At 47.7% G+C, this 22,478-nt stretch overlaps 1 protein-coding gene across 1 annotated transcript in view; it reads left to right on the forward strand.

Moving 5' to 3' along the window:
• The first annotated feature begins 1,488 nt into the window (after positions 1–1,488).
• MBOAT1 (membrane bound glycerophospholipid O-acyltransferase 1) overlaps positions 1,489–22,478 on the forward strand; it is an 86,092-nt gene continuing 65,102 nt past the window's right edge. Inside the window, exon 1 of the mRNA XM_075585606.1 lies at positions 1,489–1,698. Within this exon, the coding sequence (XP_075441721.1) occupies positions 1,609–1,698 (90 nt within the window). The 5' untranslated portion in view covers positions 1,489–1,608. The remainder of the gene's footprint in view (positions 1,699–22,478) is intronic.

A 22,478-nucleotide genomic window follows, 5' to 3' on the forward strand; every position in this document is an offset into this window, starting at 1 on the left:
ATCCAGCGCATAAACTATATGATCCAGCGCATAAACTATATGATCCAGCGCATAACCTATATTATTCACCGCATAAACTATATGATCCAGCGCATAAACTATATGATCCAGCGCATAAACTATATGATCCAGCGCATAAACTATATGATCCAGCGCATAAACTATATGATCCAGCGCATAAACTATATGATCCAGCGCATAAACTATATTATTCACCGCATAAGCTATATGATCCAGCGCATAAGCTATATGATCCAGCGCATAAAATATATGATCCAGCGCATAAACTATATGATCCAGCGCATAAACTATATGATCCAGCGCATAAACTATATGATCCAGCGCATAAACTATATGATCCAGCGCATAAACTATATTATTCACCGCATAAGCTATATGATCCACCGCATAAACTATATGATCCAGCGCATAAACTATATTATTCACCGCATAAACTATATGATCCAGCGCATAAACTATATGATCCAGCGCATAAACTATATGATCCAGCGCATAAACTATATGATCCAGCGCATAAACTACATTATCCAGCGCATAAACGATATTATCCAGCGCATAAACGATATTATCCAGCGCATAAACTATATTATCCAGCGCATAAACGATATTATCCAGCGCATAAACGATATTATCCAGCGCATAAACTATATTATCCAGCGCATAAACGATATTATCCAGCGCATAAACGATATTATCCAGCGCATAAACTATATGATCCAGCGCATAAACGATATTATCCAGCGCATAAACTATATTATCCAGCGCATAATCTATACTATCCAGCGCATAATCTATACTAACCAGCGCATACCCTATACTATCCAGCGCATAATCTATACTATCCAGCGCATAATCTATACTATCCAGCGCATAATCTATACGATCCAGCGCATAATCTATACGATCCAGCGCATAATCTATACGATCCAGCGCATAATCTATATGATCCAGCGCATAAACGATATGATCCAGCGCATAAACTATATTATCCAGCGCATAATCTATACTATCCAGCGCATAATCTATACTATCCAGCGCATAATCTATTTTATCCAGCGCATACTCTATACTATCCAGCGCATACTCTATACTATCCAGCGCATACTCTATACTATCCAGCGCATAATCTATACTATCCAGCGCATAATCTATACGATCCAGCGCATAATCTATATTATCCAGCGCATAATCTATACGATCCAGCGCATAATCTATACGATCCAGCGCATAAACTATATTATCCAGCACCAAATGTGGGAATCACAGTCCCCCACCTGAAGTGGTTATACTGGCTCTGCCTGCCCTGTGCATGACTGTGACACACTGGGCAGGGCAGCACGCATTGCCTGGGTGTGAACTGCCCCCCCCCCCCTTCCTCCACACCCAAAAGTATTTGATGACTTCTGATTGGCTAGCCGCGCTGCAGGGGAGTGGGCGGTGTGTGTGGTGTCCTCCCCGCCACAGATACGGTGTGTTTGGTTTCCTGGGTGAGGGTGCACATGTGCCGGGTGTTCCCTCCTCTGTGCAGCGAGGTCTCCTCTGTGCGGGCAGCAGCCTGGCTGTCACGCGTCACAAACATGCAGAGTGATGGCAGCTCCTGCTAACGATCTGCTCCGAACCACGGGCTCCACCGTGCTCCATCCGGTCAGCGCGCTGCTGCACATCCCCCTGGACCAGGTGAGGGACACGGGGAGCCTACCAGTATGTCCGTCTCCCCGCGGGTGCTTATAGGCATATATAGGATACACCATAAGGGACAACTAGGACACACAGAAGGATTTCTTACAGTGCAAGGATCACTAATTCGTAAACTCAGTGCCCTGGTTGACTGTAATGATGTCTAACTTATTGAAGTCAGAACTGTACCCAGGATTAGTGTGTCAGACCTAAGCATCATGTGGTGTTGATGAGTATATCCTGTGTATAGCAACTTTTACATACTGCATTCTATTTACACATCGCCTCTTCTCTGTCAGTCATTGTTTTTCTCTGCTCAGTGTGCACTTAGTAGGTTGTGATACCTACAGTATCAACATAAATAATATTTTTTTTTGCTTGTATAGTGCTGGCAATGTACGCAGCGCTGTACATAGAATTTTTGCAGGCACGAGTTCCTGCCCCATTGAGTTTACAGTCTATTTTTATTTTATTTGACATTATATGTAAAATGCTGAGCCTCACCAGCAAGGATTCATCAAACTCTCACTATTGGTTTGTCAGTTCCTGAAAGTTTATGTGCCACATCCTACTTTGGGTATGAAATTATGGCAAAGTGTGAGGCATCACACACAGTTTTATCCAGAGAACTGATATTTAAATGCTGTTCCATTTGTCAAATGAAATGCAAATTACCATGACTTGTGTATTGTAATTTTGTAGCAAAAATAAGATGTTTGTTTAAAAAAGTTTCTTATATTTGAGGTCGGCCTTCAGGAATTATTGATAAGACAAGGTGGGGGAAAAAAAATCATACAGCCCACTATAATATCTATCTTGGTGAACTCTTCCCTACATCTGTCTACACCCCAGATAGCAAGATGACACACAAGGTGCAAAATAAATGCACAACACTGTCTACCTTCTACACTAAGTGACAATAAAAATGCTTTCCTTTGGGTCACAGTAATACCAACATTGCCTTGATCCATATTTTTTTTTTATGGAAGTATCTATTTACCCAGCAGCCGGCTCTAAAAAACATTCTCTGTTTACCTTATTTAGCCAGCAATGATTTTCTACCAGGTTAATAGGACTCAGACAGTGCTGGCTGGGGTTAGGGTTAGGATGGCATATTAGGGATAGGCGGAACAAGTCTTTTATTTATTCTGCTGCCTGTTAAATAAGGCTAAACAAGTACCTTATTTGCCCTGCTCGCCGCATAAATACCCTCTACCTCAGGCCTGCACAATTCGTAAAGTGAGAAGGGCCGAAATGCTCCAAGAAAAAAAAAATTGGGCCGCACGGGTAAAATCATCATCATCATCTCTCCTCCAGCACCTCTCATCATCATCATCCTCATATCTCCCCCAGCACCCTTCATCATCATCCTCATATCTCCCCCAGAACCCCTCACTATCAACCTTTGCGATACTCCCCACCTATCTCTCATACCCCCATCTCTCCCCCTCACCCACACATAATACCCCCCCTCCACATCAAACACACAATACCCCCCTGCACACCACACACATCCCACCCCCCTTGCCCCTCACATCCCTCACCCCCCTTGCACCTCAAATCACCCCCCCTGCACCTCACATCACTTTCCCCCCCTGCATCACACATCTCTCTTCCCTGCACCTCCAATGACCCTCCCCTGCACCTCCAATGACCCTCCCCTCACCTCCAATGACCCTCGCCTCACCTCCAATGACCCTCCAATGACCCTCCCCTGCACCTCCAATGACCCTCCCCATCACCTCCAATGACCCCCCCCTTCATCTCCACCAGCACCTCTCCCCCTGCACCCTTCAGCTCTCCCAGCACCCTTCATCTCCCCCCAGCATCATTCATCTCCCCCAGCATCTTTCATCTCCCCCCAGCATCCTTCATCTCCCCCCAGCATCCTTCATCTCCCCCCAGCATCCTTCATGTCCCCCCAGCACCCTTCAGCTCTCCCCCTAGCACCCTTCAGCCCTCCCCCTAGCACCCTTCAGCTCTCCCCCTAGCACCCTTCAGCTCTCCCCCTAGCACCCTTCAGCTCTCCTCCTAGCACCCTTCAGCTCTCCCCCTAGCACCCTTCAGCTCTCCCCCTAGCACCCTTCAGCTCTCCCCCTAGCACCCTTCAGCTCTCCCCCTAGCACCCTTCAGCTCTCCCCCTAGCACCCTTCAGCTCTCCCCCTAGCACCCTTCAGCTCTCCCCCTAGCACCCTTCAGCTCTCCCCTAGCACCCTTCAGCTCTCCCCCTAGCACCCTTCAGCTCTCCCCCTAGCACCCTTCATCTCCCCCCAGCATCCTTCATCTCCCCCCAGCATCCTTCATCTCCCCCCAGCATCCTTCATCTCCCCCAGCATCCTTCATCTCCCCCCAGCATCCTTCATCTCCCCCCAGCATCCTTCATCTCCCCCCAGCATCCTTCATCTCCCCCCAGCATCCTTCATCTCCCCCCAGCACCCTTCAGCTCTCCCCCTAGCACCCTTCAGCTCTCCCCCTAGCACCCTTCAGCTCTCCCCCTAGCACCCTTCAGCTCTCCCCCTAGCACCCTTCAGCTCTCCCCCTAGCACCCTTCAGCTCTCCCCCTAGCACCCTTCAGCTCTCCCCCTAGCACCCTTCAGCTCTCCCCCTAGCACCCTTCAGCTCTCCCCCTAGCACCCTTCAGCTCTCCCCCTAGCACCCTTCAGCTCTCCCCCTAGCACCCTTCAGCTCTCCCCCTACATCCTTCAGCTCTCCCAGATTCCTTCAGCTCTCCCCCTAGCACCCTTCAGCTCTCCCAGCATCCTTCATCTCCCCCCAGCACCCTTCATCTCTCCCCAGCACCCTTCATCTCTCCCCCTAGCACCCTTCAGCTCTCCCCCTAGCACCCTTCAGCTCTCCCCCTAGCACCCTTCAGCTCTCCCCCTAGCACCCTTCAGCTCTCCCCCTAGCACCCTTCATCTCCCCCCAGCATCCTTCATCTCCCCCCAGCATCCTTCATCTCTCCCCACAGCATCCTTCATCTCTCCCCACAGCACCCTTCATCTCTCCCCCTAGCACCCTTCATCTCTCCCCCTAGCACCCTTCAGCTCTCCCCCTTGCACCCTTCAGCTCTCCCCCTAGCACCCTTCAGCTCTCCCCCTAGCACCCTTCAGCTCTCCCCCTAGCACCCTTCATCTCTCCCCCTAGCACCCTTCATCTCCCCCCCTAGCACCCTTCATCTCCCCCAGCATTGCAGACCGGAGTGCAGGAAGGTCACAGACATCACAGCTCTACCTGAAGGAAGCTTAGGACGACCTTTATGCGTCCCAAGGTGATTTATTCACTTACATTTGTGAGTTTAAATCTTTTTTTATTGTACTAAAAGGTTTTACACTATGGTGGTTCCTTTACCTTGATTTTCAAGCTTTATTCAAGGACCTTTCCTACAGGAGACCAGGTGATGTCATCCATTTAAAAAATGTCTCTAATCTACATTTATCATGACCCTGACATTTTTCACGCCTAAAAATCTGTTTAGGATATTCTTCTATATACTCTTGGAAAGTCTGAATCTTTGGAACGGCGTTCTGTTAAAGGGATGTAAAGTATTTGTATACATTTATTCATTCGTCCGAACTTTATATGAGTGGGAAGATTTTTGCGCCTAATCTTTCTCTTCATACATTTACCAGGTAACAACTCTCTGAGAACACAGTTTATGCTTAAAAGGAAATAAATCAAACAGTTCAAGTTATTAATAAGATTACTTTTCATGGTGTTCCTTTTTTATATTAATTATTACCTAGAATAGGACCTGCCGGTCATCTTTTTGCTATCAGCGTGTACCTGTAAATTGCTTGCACCACTTGTCGGGGAACTCGGGCAACATAAAGAGGTCTGTCGTGACACAACGGAAGTGAAGCGGTTGCCCCAGCACCTGCCTTACACTGATCTAAACATCTTGGAATCCAGAGCAAAGGCATTGTGTTTGCAGCCTGAATGCGAGTGCTTGGATTGTACAGGAAAAAGAAAGGCGACCAGTGTATCTAAATAACACCCATTAGTCACAGTCCTACTCAGGCCTACAGTTCCAGTCTTTCAAAGGAAACTTTTTGTAACCTTTTCATTGCTGGCCGAAGCCTGACAGTAATGCTGCATAGGGTTTGTGCTGGTTCAAAAAGGAGCGTTTTTCCCATTCATGTGTATATATAGTAGGGACCCTAGCTAATAACCTTAACCCTGTCACTGCCAGGTGGGCCTGCAAAGCAATGCGTTGCAGGCCCCTCTGAGAAAGAATGAGGTTTTTATATAATAAACATTTGAATATATACATATAAAGCTTGATGTAAAGTAATAGAGTTACTTTTTGGATATAAATAGAGGTACTATCTCTCCTATGCATGTACCTGTTATCCTGAGATGTGGGGCCCTTCATACATTTAGATCAGCAGTGTCCAATATGAGCGGGGGCGCAGGCAGGACATCTGCCCGGTGGCTCCCGGGCGCTTAGCTGGCCAGTGACTGCGGGCACTTTACTGGCTGGTGGCTGCGGGCGGCTTGGCTGGCCGATGAGTGCGGGGCACTTTACTGGCTGGCGGCTGTGGGGCACTTGGCTGGCCGGCGGCTGTGGGGCACTTGGCTGGCCGGCGTCTGTGGGGCACTTGGCTGGCCGGTGGCTGCCGGGCACTTGGCTGGCCGGCGGCTGTGGGGCACTTGGCTGGCCGGTGGCTGTCGGGCACTTGGCTGGCCGGTGGCTGCCGGGCACTTGGCTGGCCGGCGTCTGTGGGGCACTTGGCTGGCCGGTGGCTGCCGGGCACTTGGCTGGCCGGTGGCTGCCGGGCACTTGGCTGGCCGGCGTCTGTGGGGCACTTGGCTGGCCGGTGGCTGCCGGGCACTTGGCTGGCCGGTGGCTGCCGGGCACTTGGCTGGCCGGCGGCTGTGGGGCACTTGGCTGGCTGGTGGCTGCGGGGCACTCGGCTGTCCGGCAGCCACAGGGCGCTGGGCTGGCCAACGCCTTCATTTACAGCAATACCCCAGCGCGCCTGAAGTTGGTCCGCCTCTGTGATCGCCGTGTCTTCCCCCCAGGTAAGGTGTAGAGGGCTTATGTGTATTTGGGAGGCGGGCGGTTGTGTTTTGGGGGATGGAGGGTGTGTGTAAGAGATGTGTGCAGAGGTACATATAATGGAGACCGATTTGGGTGCAATTATGTCTTGGCTTTATTGAGCCTGTTCCTTTATCCAGGCAAAACATACAAAGGGATAGGGGTTTGTTGTTTTGTAAGGGCCAACTTACTTCCCCAGGCCCTATCTGCAGGACTGGAGGGATATTCTCATTACCAGCCTATCACACCAACGTTTTAGGAGCTACCTTAAGCAGGTGGCCTTCCATGTCAGTCTGGCAGGTTCATGGGTCCTCTGTGTCCAGGAAATATAGGTGTCTGGGTGTCTGGGTGTCTTCCTGTCAGCACAGCCTTTGTGCTCATGACAGTGTTTGTGTGCAGGCTTCTCTGCTCTTCTTCTGTCAGCCCAAATGTGAGCCAAGGAATCTCTCCTGTGTCTCTCATCAGGCTTTTCTCAGATCTCTCATTAGTCCAGGTGGAGACTAGTTAATTGAGTGGCTGCAATTAACTCTCTCTGCTGGATTCTCAGAGCTCTAAGGCTGCTTTTATTTAAACAGGGATAAGTCCCCGTTACAGGGGGTTTATGTGCCTTTGGGGTATGAGGGGTTGTGTTTTTGGAATGGGGTTGTGTGTATTTGGGGGGTGATGGTTTATTACAGTATGTGTATTTGTGGTGTGAGGGGGTTATTATGTGTATTGGGGGTGGGGAGCTTAGTGTGTGTATTGGGGAGAGGTGGGGGGTATGGGGGAGAGAGGTGGGGGTGTGGGGGAGAGAATGAGGAAGGAGAGAGAGATGGGGCTGTGAGAGGGAGGCTGTGTGTAAGAGAGAAGGGGTTCTCGCAAGGCCACCGACACAAGGTGAGGGGGCTCAGTGGAAATTGTGGTTCTGGGCTCCGTGAAAGCTGTCTGCGGCCCTGGACACAGGCGCAACATGACAGGCGTCGGGACTCACGAGCGCGGCACTATTGCGACAGACGAGAATGTGGCGAATACGGAAAGACGGCAACCACAAGTGTGGCTAGCTTTGAATTCCTATTTGACACCGCTGATTAAGACTGCGTCCATGGAAGGACAGGCAGCGCAGGCGTGCTGAAGTGTTGGATTTTTCAGTCGACAGGCAAAGCTGTTTTTCAGCGCGCTGTCGGCTGAAAACATCCAATCACAGCACAGCAGCCGTGATGTCGGCGCCGTGACATTGACGTCGGTGCGTCGCGGGCTATTGGTCCAGCAATGTCACTGCCCTGTACTGATCGCGCCCGCTGGCTCGCCTGCATGTGCATGAAATCGCTCATGCTTGAACAGGCGAGCCTCAGCGTCCGCGCGGCTCAGTGCGGCTCCATCCTCTATGGACGCAGCCTTAGACTATCTGCCTTTTTGGAAACTAGTTGAAATGATTTACAAGTTAAAGGGGAGACACAGATGATTGATTCTATCACTCCCTATTTTTTCTATCAAACTAGATGAAAAAAGGAAGTTTCAAGTGGCTTTTCACTTTGTATGGCGAAATATTGCAACATTTGCTGCTACAAAAATAGAAATTAGTCATCTGTGGGATAAACTACAACTAAGGTGTTTAGACCGTTAGTTGGACAAGTAGAAATGAGTGGCCCTGCATATTCGACATCACACATAGGATACTTGATTCTAAAATTACTGTATGTCAAACTGAGCCGTTTTTTAAATTTATATCAAGGAGCATTGTATCAGTTTTGTGCTGTTTGCATCACAACGATTTGGGAGGGTTTCTACCAAAGGAGTTTGGGAGGCGGCAGAAATATTATAATTGGAGGTATCAAAATATGCATCTCTAACTCGTGCATTTCTCCTTTCTTTTTTTGTGGCCAATTAATAGCAGAAATCCAGCATGTGTTGAACTCACCTAATGTTAGTATCTTGCCCTCTGAGGACGTGCTGCTCTTTTATAAAAATGCTTTTGTAGTGTTTAAAAACAAACATGATTTTCTTAATCTGTAGTTTGAGGTTTCCATGGTAACTTTTTTGACTACAATGAGCTCAACAGAGAACTTTATTTTAACCTTCACACTTCTATGTGCTAAAGCTGCAAACCAAGCAATATCCTGCGTGTGTGTTTTTTTTTTTAATAAATCAATTCTGTACTATGAGAAAATACTTGCAGCATTTTTTTAAAACAATTAGTTTTAATGTATTATAATGTAACAAACATGTTTGCTTCTATAACAATCATTTACAAAGTCACAACCCCTTCCTCTTCTGAAACAGGCTCTGGCACACCCCTTTGTGAGCCTTGCCCTCTCTCTAGCAGTGCACCAATTGTATCTAGTGACTGCCTGGTCACATGATCTTCCCCACAGAACTTTGCATCTTGGGTCCTCTTCTGCTGCACTGACAGTGATTTAGTGAACCCCGAGCCGAAAAATTCACTGATCGATCACAGGAGAACGGATCAATCAGCAACTTCGCTAATTACGTATGATTGTGTGGATTGTATTGATGCACATATTAAAGGGGGAAAAAAATTAAGTAAAATTAAAAAAAACGGCTGCTTGGACTGCTGCTTTAAGTGTCGGATTTCAAAAATTAAAACCGCTTTGGAAAGGGCAAACAGAATTAAATTGTTCTATTGAATTGGAAAATAAAATGCTAATAATGGCGATCAGCACGGACTGTTGCTTGAAAGCTTCTAGGTTTAGACGACATGAACCTCTGCTCCTGAGAGATGTGCGTCAAATGTAAGAAACACGATTGACAAGTTTCATTCATTACATCTTAACTCTCTGGGTGTTTTGCCTTTACTAAGAAGGTCACCTACCCTCATGTCGTGTCGTGTTGTATTGTATGTCTTTATTTATATAGCGCCATTAATGTACATAGCGCTTCACAGTAGTAATACACATGACCATTATATAAATAACAAATAACAGATAATGGGAATAAGTGCTTCAGACAAAAGTTAAATTTCGGAAGAGGAGTCCCTGCTCTGAAGAGCTTACAATTGGTAGGTAGGAAGGATGTACAGAGACAGCAGGAGGGCATTCTGGTAAGTGGGTCTGCAAGAGGCCAAGCTTTATGTATCATGAGTCTAGTATTAGCTACGGAGCTACTCATATGCTTCTTTAAGCAAGTGGGTCTTAAAGGTGGATAGAGAGGGTGCTAGTCGGGTATTGAGGGGAAGGGCATTCCAGAGGTGTGGGGCAGTCAGTGAGAAGGGTTAAAGGCGGGGGAGGGCTTTAGATACAAAAGGGGGGAGAGAAGTCATCCTTGAGCAGAACGCAAGATTCTTGGTGGTGCATAACGAGAAATTAGGGCTAAGATGTAAGGCTGAGTCCACGCTGGCGCGGAGCGTGCTTGACACAATTAAAATCTTTATCCTCCTGTCCACGCTCACGCTGTGCGCCTTGGTGCTTGGAAGCCAGGAGAGTAATTTCATAATTAGAATTTTGCTGCACTCATTTTCTTTAAACCAAGTTGGTCCCATCACTTTTTTTAACTTGCTCACATGGCCTAAAAAACTCTACTTTTCATGCAAAAAAAAATGACAACAGTAAGTAGTTAACGTACTCTAGTATTCTTGTACAGGTTTTTTCTGCAAGTTGCAAAAAAAAAAAAAAAAGAGACGTTTACATTTCACAAAAAAGAAGTCTTGGTGCACTAATTCCGTCCCTGCAATTTCTATCATTCAGAATGTTTCTGGAGTACCAACCTCCAGTTTCAGCCCTAATCCATGTGTTCCATGTTGAGTAAAGGCTTGGTGGGCCTACCCTTGGAGTGTCACAGGAGACGGAGGGGGCAGAGAGTCACGGGAGACGGAGGGGGCAGAGAGTCACGGGAGACGGAGGGGGCAGAGAGTCACGGGAGACGGAGGGGGCAGAGAGTCACGGGAGACGGAGGGGGCAGAGAGTCACGGGAGACGGAGGGGGCAGAGAGTCACGGGAGACGGAGGGGGCAGAGAGTCACGGGAGACGGAGGGGGCAGAGAGTCACGGGAGACGGAGGGGGCAGAGAGTCACGGGAGACGGAGGGGGCAGAGAGTCACGGGAGACGGAGGGGGCAGAGAGTCACGGGAGACGGAGGGGGCAGAGAGTCACGGAAGACGGAGGGGGCAGAGAGTCACGGGAGACGGAGGGGGCAGAGAGTCACGGAAGACGGAGGGGACAGAGGAGGCAGAAAGTCACGGGAGACGGAGGGGGCAGAGAGTCACGGAGGGGGCAGAGAGTCACAGGAGACGGAGGGGGTAAGGAGTCACAGGAGATGGAGGGGGCAGAGAGTCACAAGAGACACACAAAACAGGACAGAACAAATACACACATGTACACACATTACCCTCAGCAGCCAATCAGGGTGGAGGAAACTGCCCAGCCCCCTTGTAACTGCCCTGTTTTCTCCCTGGGAGACAGGGAAATCCTGCGGCACCCTTTGAATCCTCTCACGGAGCCCCAGGGTGTTGCGGAACCCCAGTTGGGAAACACCGGCCTAGACCTTCATCTGTTATGTGCACCCTGTCCCTTCTGTGTCAAATACATTTCTTGTCCTCAAACTACACGCTTCACTATTTGCCCGGTGCAAGAGAGGATGAACCCACTGGGGGGGGGGGCACTATCTCTGGGGTGCAATCTGGCTCTGGTGGGGCACTGTTCAGCGGGTAAAGGGTGAAGGAAAGCTAATGGGGCAGCAGGGCAGCCATGGGTGGCTGTGGGGGATAGGAATGGCTTTATATTGTCCTTTTTCCTGTTTTTTTCTGTGCTCACCCAGCTGGAGGCCCCTCCATACTAATCTCTTGGGATAATCTCGGGCCAAATGATGACTGCGTCATTCCATAGGGCTTTACATCGAGAGCCGTCTGCCTGAATCTGGAGGATTAGATCTAGTGGTTTGGTTGACACAAGATTGTTCCCACCCAGGTGAATCACTATTAAGCGGGGGATACTCTTTTAGTTTAGTAACGCTCTTTGTAGTGGTTGGTACCAATCTACCCAGCACATTCCCCTCTTACCAAGCCATCGTGCAATCATTCTCTCTTGTGGTATTCTTATCTGCAGACTGCCAAGCATGTTTAGAGGCTGCTCCCAGGCCCAGTGAACGAAAGAGTGGCCTATCAGCCAAACTTTGTGCATTTTGCTAGATCTTTCCACTGAGGAGACAGAAGACATGTTGACACTGCCCGTAGTTTATTTCCTTTTTTTGCTTTGACATAATATCCATTCTGTATGCGTTAGCTTTACCTCCCAGTCTTTTATCTGCTCCGCCGGTCGACCATACACGGCAGCTGCTGTTGCAGCCCCTATCCTAAATGAGCATGTCCCATCATTTGCCGGATTTTATGTCCCCTGTCTTGAGGCAGTGCTTAAAGTTTGTTGTGACATAGGTATTTTGTTTGGGGGGTTAAATCACTGTGTATCAGAAAATTCTCGCCCTTTTGCCAGACTATGGTGTGTTTGTTGCTACGCTTGCTGGACCATAGCTCTTCTGCGACTATTATGAATAGTTTGAGGAAGATCATGCTTTTCGTTAGCCCTGCTTCCACCCATTCCGGTGGCCATGGCTCACAGCACCCCTCCCCTCTGAAGTATGCCCCAAATCCATGTGTCCCTGCTGCGTCAATAATAATTGCTGTTTCTGATTTGTTTTGCTGACCTCCGCCTAAAACTTTTATTGTTGACCCAGCTGGGAACACATCCCATGCTTATAGGTCTGCCCTCAGCTCTTTTGTAATTTGGATGCGGGTTGGGACTGTTTGTCCCTATCTAACCTATGGTTGACTCCCGGTGAATTTTAGAAAAGCCAGCAGTGACTGCATCCCTTTTATGGTCACTGACATAGCCTCCCCGAGCTACCATAGGCTACCTCTCCTAACTATGTGTAGCATGCACAATTTATTGGATAGCGTGGCAATCTCAATCACAAGACATGACAATATTTCTGCCGACCTTCCCTCCTGTCTTTGGCTATTGAAGCCCCGAGCTCTTGCGTGAGCCCCTCAGTATTCTCAAGTAGCCCTGTGCACAGCGGAGAATTGGAGGGACCCACTAACTGGCAATCATCTAAGTACTGCGCTAGTTCCTGATTTGTGTACTATGCGCTAATGCTTAAGGGATGCGGAGAACCTCAAAATATGCACTTGCTATGGCGACTCTTAGGTCTCACTATTGCTATCACTTGAAACCCCGGGACTCTGAAACAATACATTGTATTTATGACATTGGTATACTCACCTGCTCCTGCCAACAAGGGACCTGGTTGACCTTCTTTCCGAGGCGGGACATGAACACCGGCCAAAATCCATTTGTTCATGTTGAGGGAGGAGTTGGACATCCAGCTCCTGGGTGAAGGGGATGGAAATGCAGCTTCTGGGTGAGGGGGTGGAGATGCAGATCCTGGGTGAGAGTGGTGGAAATGCAGCTCCTGGGTGAGGGGGGTGGGCATCCAGCCCCCAGGAGAGGTAGGGTGGTGGAGATGGCCTCTATCCTTCTGGGGGCTCGGGGGGCACTATCTCTCTGGGGGGGCACTGTTCAGCGGGTAAAGGGGGAAGGAAAACCAATGGGGGCAGCAGGGCAGCCATGGGTTGCTGTGAGGGAAAGGAATGGCTGTGGGGACAGGTGGACCAGCGGCCTGGGAGGGGGAGATCAGACCCCTCAAGTACCTAGGATTGGAGCGGAGGTGAAAGGGGGTGGAAACAGGAACTGCAGGTGGCGGATGGTCAGGAGGTTGGAGGGCTAACTGCAGCAGGGGGCAACAGGAGCAGGAACCAAAGCTACCAGGCATGGCCTTGTGGTAGGGGCTTGCTGCAGCGGGGGTGCTTGGGGAGGAGATCCGGGGTGAAGCAGGTGAGAGCCGGAAGGCTGAGGGAAGAGAGGAAGAGTTGAGGTGTCTGGTGTCCGTGTTGGAGGCAATGGGGCGGGAGTGCTATGGAGGAGCTGTGGCAGGCTCCGAACCAGGCCAGGAACATCTTGGGGCGGGTTGCCTAGGCCAGGCTTCGTGTGCGGGCTGGCTCTTGGACTGGTGGTATCCTGAGAGTGGCCGGAGCGGGAAGAGGAGCGGGCGGTGTGGCGATCCATCACGGAGCAGCAGCGCAGGAACGAGATACGACTCTGCAAGGGAGAAAAAAGAAATAATTAGTTCGATTTTGTCCGCGGCACTGGATATTTAAGCCCCACGCTTGACGCTTTTCCTACTCTACTAGTGTTGGCCGGCTGACCTCCTCTCTCCCTGTTGGTGCGCTAAGATTTTCAATGATCTCATGGAGAGGGGGAAGGGGGAGCAATGTACACCGCGTTTTACATAACAAATGTTATACAATACAGGGAGCAATATTACAATGATGTATTATACTGTACACTTCCATAAAAGTAAACATTCGGGGAAAGGAGTCCCTGCCCCAAAGAGCTTACAGTCTCATTGGTGTTTTGGCAGATATTTAGAGACATGGAAGTACAGATTGTATAGTGCAAGGTCAAGGTGGCAAATGGAGTCAATAATGTGGTAATTTTTACACCGCGGGTCTTGAAAAGATGGAGAGAGAGAGAGCTTGTCAGAAACTGAGGAGAATAGCGTTTTCGAGGGAGACAAAATGTCAATAGTACATAAATAAACAATGCAAAGTCGGTAGAAAAGGGAGGAGGTTATGTTTTAGAAAGCAATAAAAAAAATCAAATGTGATAATTTGTCGAAGTATCTTACACATCAGCATTTGATCCTTTTTTTTGGCAAACATAAACCACAATTATCTTGCTTTCATAGTGTAGAAAAGTTGTAAAATCGTGCAGGTTTGTGTTGTGACGATACAACGCCAGACCACATTTACTTCAAAGACAAAGTGACATCCAGACTGACATCAGCAGTTTGATCCTGATTTATTTAAGTAATAATCCCCGAAGAACAGGGCATTCTGACCAATATTACCCTGGCTGGAAGAGTTGAAGGCCCGAGGCCTGGAGAGAAATTTCTCCATATGAATACTTCTCCTTACTTTTCAAGTTACTGTTGTGCTGTGGAGCTTTTCCTGCTTTTTCCCCACTGTTCAGCATGATCGAAACTGTGAGGGGTTATATTCAGCCTGATGTCTCTGCAGAGACTGCCTACACATGTATCTTTCCCTCACAGGAGCATGCAAAGTCTCCTGCTTTTTGCTGTTCACAGGATCATTCAGTGAGTTTTTATCTACTGCCTTAAATCATTTGTCCTGTCTGTTTAAGCTGCTGATCTGTGTAGGAGCAGTGGGGGCTGCAGGTGCTCAAGGGGTTGTGACTTCACCCTCTGGCGCCATACTTGAAGTTCCTATATTTTTACTTTTAATGAAAGAAAAAACCCCGGGTATTTAGATCGTTAGTCTTCATGAAGTATATTTCTATTCCTTCACATGTTGTCACATTTTGGAAGAATAGTTTGTGCATTTTAGACCTGCTTATCCTGCCTGACTAAGTATCTAACAAATAATTACCCAAACATTCTGTTTTTTTATAGAGAAGGAGAAAAACTGGAAGAGCACTACTGTAGGTATCAAAAAAGTAGAAAGGAGAGTGCGTATCCCATAAAAAGATTATTTATTGGTCATATAAAAACAGGGCAATGGAGAGCCCTACCAACGTTTCACGCTTCACAGAGCGCTTTCTCAAGGTATACATATCACAACTTTATTAACATATATATATATAGACACAAACTGACATAACCAGCTAATATCCACAGCTCACATGCGATCCACCCACTTTGATTGCTAATGGTCTTCTGATGTGTGTACACCTAATCAGTATATTCAGACACAGAGACGACAGTGATTTACTCCGCCCACAACTACTAATCCGGAGACATGCGTGGTCTAGCAACCCCCAGTAGTACGCGCTCCCTCAGTAACCAACTGAGGGAGAGTCCTCAATGTCAATGGAGGCCGTGGGGCGTGGGGAGAGCGCGTCATCAAATGGCCCTGACTGTATACCTCACTGGGGCTCTAAGTGCGCGCGCAACTGCACTCTGCAAGACACTAGTCTCTCCCCGCAGTGGGAGCAGACACAGCGAGCTCCGGACCATCGGCGGAGTACGCTTGCGCAATACCAACCGTCGCGTCAGAGTCTCACAGAATACCCCAAGTGCAGGGTGGGAGAATGAAAAGCCAGAGCGCAGAATTATGCGCAGCACAGAGGGTGAACACATAGTGTGCTGTGAAATACAAACACATAACATTATTAAAATCAACAAACTTAAAATATATATTAACAAAGAAAACATATTTGTAGAACCCCCCTGTCTTAATCTCTTCTAAATGATGTTAATCGACCAGAAGGGGTAAATAAAAACTATCACTTGACATATGTATAGTCAAACCAACATCCTGATTTGTTTAGGGAGCTGATGATGGTGAGTAAATAGAGTGGATATAGAATGGCAAGCAAAGAACATGAGATTGAGTGGAGAAACCTAATATAATGTGATGATAAGATGTTATTTGTCTAGAAAGGTTCCCCCATACATATATGCCCATGGTTGCTTAGCACATATATCCACTATATAACCTTAGCTAGTACATCCAGCTGTTGAAACATAACAAAGTGTATAACAGATATACATATAATTGACAGGAAAAAATACTCTATCATAGCTTCCAAGATCATTTTGAAGCTTATTAAACAAACAAGTACAAAAAGATGTAAGAGCAACCAGTTAAAGGGAGGAGAGCCACATATTGAGGAAACATTTTGAAAGAATGACATCCTCAAAAAAGCGCCTTAATAGAAGGGCATCTTGTTAAGAAATAATAAATAAAAGAAAAGAAAGAAGACTGAAACGAGAAGGCATAATCAAGACAATAATATTTACCATGCAATCATAAATCAGATTGTATTAAGTTACATGATTACATAATAGAGCAACTAAAAAAAAAAGGGGGGGCAAAAAACAAAAAAAAATTAAAAAAGTGGCAAAAAAACAAAAAGCAAAAAACTACCAAATCAAAAATAATGATCAAGAGCCAATTGAGATACATGTTCAAATTGCGTTAAACATTCCATGTTTCGTGTTTGGAGATAAATCCTTATAGGCACCACATTAGATTTTACAAACGTTATATAGATGGCCTTATTCTTATTTGGCAAGGGGGAGCACAATCACTGTTATTATTTATTGGTCACTTGAATAATAATAATTTAAATTTATATTTCACGCACAATTTTGATTATCACCACATTCACTTTTTGGATTTGCTTTTGTTTATTGATCAGAGCAAAGCCATACAAAGCGATATCTTTAGAAAAACTAATTCTCGCAACACATTCTTGAGAGCGGACAGCTGCCACCCCAGGTCATTAATTAAAGGAATCCCCAAGGGACAATTAATACGCATAAACCGGAATTGTTCTACACTTGATGATTTCAACAAACAGTCAAGGGACCTTTTAGAAAGATTTACTGCAAAAGGCTACAATAGGGGTGGCTTGGAAAAGACACTTGAGGAAGTTTCCCTTATGGAGAGATCCTCTCTATTTAGAAATAAAACGGAGGAGACAATAAAGACAAAAAAAGAATACAGTAACACAGACACCTCTGTTTATTACTCAATACAGTGTACAATCCGAACAGATTAAGCAGATAGTTAGAACATTCCAATGTTTTCTATCTGTAGATCCTACCCTCAAGGACATTTTCAATGAGGGACCTAAATTTGTATTTAGACGTGCTAAAACTATTTCAAATTCGGTGTCCCCAAGTCTTTTCCAATCCCCTGTTGATATGATTAGAAACCCTCTCCCGGTTGGTTCCTTTAGATGCTCCAAATGCAAAGTCTGCGGATACATGGAGACAGGGTCAGATTTCTCATCCACGGCGACAGGTCAGTGTTATAAATCTAGGACATTTATTAATTGCAATACAAAATTTGTTGTTTACCTCCTGATCTGCCGCTGTGGAAAACAATACATTGGGAGAACCTTTCGAGCCCTTAGGTTAGAATTATGGAACATGTGGGCCTAATTGAAAGAGGTGATCTTCTGCACCCTGTATCTAACCACTTCTCATGTTGTAGTCAGGGAGGCTTGTCAGGTTTTTCCTTTATGGGAATAGAACAAGTCTCTTGTTCCATCAGAGGTGGTGACAAATTGAATGCGCTGAATCAATGAGAACTCTTTTGGATATTTACTATCAAAACAAGGGTTCCTTCTGGCCTTAACACCGATTGGGATCTGGGTCCGTTTCTGGATAACTAGACCACCCTTTTATCTTTCAGGTAGGTTTTGTCGGAATATGGATAATGATCCCATAGTGAACACCCTTTAATATTGAGCCACCCATGGATTGTACAGTACTTATGCATGTGCACTGCACCTGTACATTAACATTTTCAATATAATTCTTAACATAACTTGATGAATGGAATGTTTAACGCAATTTGAACATGTATCTCAATTGGCTCTTGATCATTATTTTGATTTTGGTATTTTTTTTTTGTTTGTTTTGAGTTGGTCTATTATGTAATCATGTAACTTAATACAATCTGATTTATGATTGCATGGTAAATATTATTGAAGTGAAACTTCCTTAGTGGCACCTCATTCGAACTGGGGCAAAAATGGATTGTGGAGACAGAAATGAAACGGATGTGACGTCAGTGCTGGCAGTTGAGGCCGGGCTGTGTTCTGGCTCAGCCCGACCCCAACACTGACATGATCCCAACCGCTCAAAAAATCAGATCGCCGCTGGCGCCGCTCCTAATGGCCGCCGCTCCCCCCACACTGCCGCAGACATATGTGGCGGCGGCCATAGCAGCCGGCGCCGCTCCTAACGGCCGCAATTTCCCCCAGGTGGAGATGGGCACGGGCGGCATCCGGGGCAGCGGGGACGGGGCCCGGCTCTTCTGCTACAACCCGCTGACCGGCTCCTGGGACCAGGCCCGCTCTCTGTCCCAGCCGCGCGCTCTGCCGGGCTGGAGACTCTGCCGGGCTGGTGACTCAGATAGAGCCCCCCTGCGCATGCCATTCCTCCCACACATCCGCCGCCGCCGTTCCTAACTGCCGCCGCTGCCCGCTGACATGCGCGGTAGTCATGGCGACGCTCACGGACGGCTCGGAGACCTCCTTGCGCTGCCGGGTGAATGAGGAGGACGGCTTTCCCCCCCTCCTCCTCCCCCGCTCAACATTTACTCACCGCCGCCACAGCCGAGATCCCGCACTGGTGCGGCTGCGCCGAACTGCTGCTGCTCTCCGTGGGGGCCCTCCATGTCAAGGAGTTCTCCAGCTTCGAGGCCGGTGCTGCCAACCAGCCAAAGGCTCTGTTCGTGGTGAGCTGCGGGGCCGCACCCTGGACGTGGTGCGGGACGTGGTGAGCCAGAGCTCCTTCCAGTACTGCGGCTGAGGTGATGTGGGCGCCGCTGCTGCTGGCCCCGATCTCCCTGCACCTAGTCCTGGCCCCGATCTCCCCGCACCTATTCCTGGCCCCGGCCTTCTCCTCTCTCTTCCCGCTGCTACCTGGCGGAGACCTGCAGGCTCTCAACTGCAGCTGGCCGGACAAGAAGAGGATCCGGGGCTGGGGGACGTGGAGCTGCTCTCCTTGCCCCCCGAGCTACATCTTCACATCCGGAGACTCAACCACCTGATGGAGGGTATCGGGGTGAGAGAGGAGTGCTTCTCGGTGGGGCACCTGAGTAGGATCATTGTGGGGGAGCTGGCCAGCTATCCTCAGACGAGAAACCGCAGGAAGCATACACTGACACACACACACACACACACACACACACACACACACACACACACACACACACACACACACTGACTGACACACATACACACTCACTGACTGATGCACATACTCACGGACTGACACACATACACACTCACTCACTGACCTACACACATACACACATACACACTCACTCACTGACTGACACACATACACACTCACTCACTGACCTACACACATACACACTCACTCACTGACTGACACACATACACACTCACTCACTGACACACATACACATTCACTCACTCACTGACTGCCACACATACACACTCACTCACTGACTGCCACACATACACACTCACTGACTGCCACATACTCACTGACTGCCACACATACTCACTGACTGCCACACATACACACTCACTCACTGACTGACACAAATACACACTCACTCATTGACACACATGCACACTCACTGACACACATACACACTCACTCACTGACACGCATACACACACTCACTCACTGACACACATACTCACTGACTGACACACATACACACTCACTCACTGACACACATACTCACTCTCTGACACACATACACACTCACTGACACACATACACACTCACTGACACACATACACACTCACTGACTGACACACATACACAATCACTCACTGACTGACACACATACACACTCACTGACACACATACACACTCACTGACACACATACACACTCACTGACACACATACACACTCACTGACACACATACACACTCACTGACACACATACACACTCACTGACACACATACTGACTGACACACATACACACTCACTGACACACATACACACTCACTGACACACATACACACTCACTTACACACATACTCACTCACTGACACACATACACACTCACTCACTGACACACATACTCACTCACTGACACACATACTCACTGACACACATACACACTCACTCACTGACACACATACTCACTCACTGACACACACACACACTGACTAACACACATACACACACACACACACACACACACACACACACACACTGACTGACACACATACACACTCACTTACTGACACACATACATACTCACTGACTGACACACATACATACTCACTGACTGACACACATACATACTGACTGACACACATACACACTCACTGACTGACACACATACACACTCACTGACTGACACACATACTCACTCACTGACACACATACACACTCACTCACCGACTGACACACATACACACTCACTGACTGACAAACACTCACTCACTGACACACATACACACACTCACTCACTGATACACATACACTCACTCACTGATACACATACACAATCACTCACTGACTGACACACATACACACTCACTCACTGACACACATAATCACTCACTGACTGACACACATACACTCACTGACTGACACACATACACAATCACTGACTGACACACATACACTGACTGACACACACACACCCCAGTGATGCGCCGAACAGCGCCCCCAAGTGATGTGCCTACTCCCCCGCCCCCACCACCCCACCCCACGAGCTGCCGAGCACCTCCCATGTCCCGTACCTCCGCTGGGGGGCTGGCTGCAGCAGGAAACACAGCCCACAGCTCCGCCGAGGGGAGGAGACTCAGACAGAGTTCCCCGTGTCCGCAGCTACGTCGTGGTGGGGGTAGGTCACAGAGAGAGACATACACACCACAGAGACACACACTGACTGACACACACACACACACACACTGACTGACACACGCAGACACACACACACACACACACACACACACACACACACACTGACTGACACACGCAGACACACACACACACACACACACACACTGACTGACACACGCAGACACAAAGAATTCAGTTACTATAAATATAGATGTGCAAATAGCTAAAACATGCGGTCAAACTTTTGTGTTTTGGAAGTGAAATTGTTTTGTGATTTTTAATTAAAAACATCACCATCACAAATAAAATTTCTGTGACAAAAAACAAAGAAATTTCACTTACTATGCGCGTGCTCAGCACACACAGCTTTTTTTTTTTGTCTTGATTATGCCTTCTCTTTTCTTTCTTTTTTTTTATTTATTATTTTTTTAACAAGATGCCCTTCTATTAAGGCGCTTTTTTGAGGATGTCATTCTTTCAAAATGTTTCCTCAATATGTTGCTCTCCTCCCTTTTTAACTGGTTGCTCTTACATCTTTTTGTACTTGTTTGTTTAATAAGCTTCAAAATGATCTTGGAAGCTATGATAGAGTATTTTTTCCTGTCAATTATATGTATGTAACAGGTATTCCCCCTACCCCAATCGCAGATATAGTGAATGTGAGGGGGAACCTATATGTTACCAGGTGTGGTGCAGTATACCTGTCAGGCTCACAGGAGGTCTGAGCCTCCGCTAGTGAGAGCCTGGGGTGAATCCTCTGGAACGTTTCTTGTCAGCGCCTCCACCTATGTGAGATTCTAGGCGTGTAGAGTGGCCCTCACATAGGAACATCCATAAAGTAACCAGCCCACACCAAAGGTTATGGCTAAAAGGGTTTACTATATGGCAAATAACACAACACATCATACTTAAACAATATGACATTGACTGTGTCCCTCTATAACACTAATAGGCACAACTACCCGGTCACCACGCAGGGCCTTAACCCCACACAGTATTAATAGTCCCAAGTGTCCCACAATACCCCAAGTGAGTGACTGATGGTAAAGTTGGTGCACTTGATGACTGACTGTACCTGCCCAGTGCTCCAGCACCTGAGGCTGCAGATTCTTCACAAAGGATCCGCCGCTCTGCGATCTCCTCTGTGACATCCTGCAACTCTGCCTGGCGGTGGGTGGCTCCCACATGGAGTGATCCACCTTTGGAAAGTCTCTTGCTGCAGAGCCTGTCTGAGCCCAAACGCAGGCCGCGATCACTGAGTGCAACTGGCACCGGTGATATCACATAGAACTGGGTACTATAGAAAGCAAACCCCCCTTGCACTGAAAGGGGCCTTTCCTGAAACTGTCAAACTAACTGCTTTGCTGCACTGCAAAGCAA

The sequence above is a fragment of the Ascaphus truei genome, chromosome 2 (genome assembly GCF_040206685.1).
Source record: "Ascaphus truei isolate aAscTru1 chromosome 2, aAscTru1.hap1, whole genome shotgun sequence".
In the NCBI taxonomy this organism is placed as follows: domain Eukaryota; kingdom Metazoa; phylum Chordata; class Amphibia; order Anura; family Ascaphidae; genus Ascaphus; species Ascaphus truei.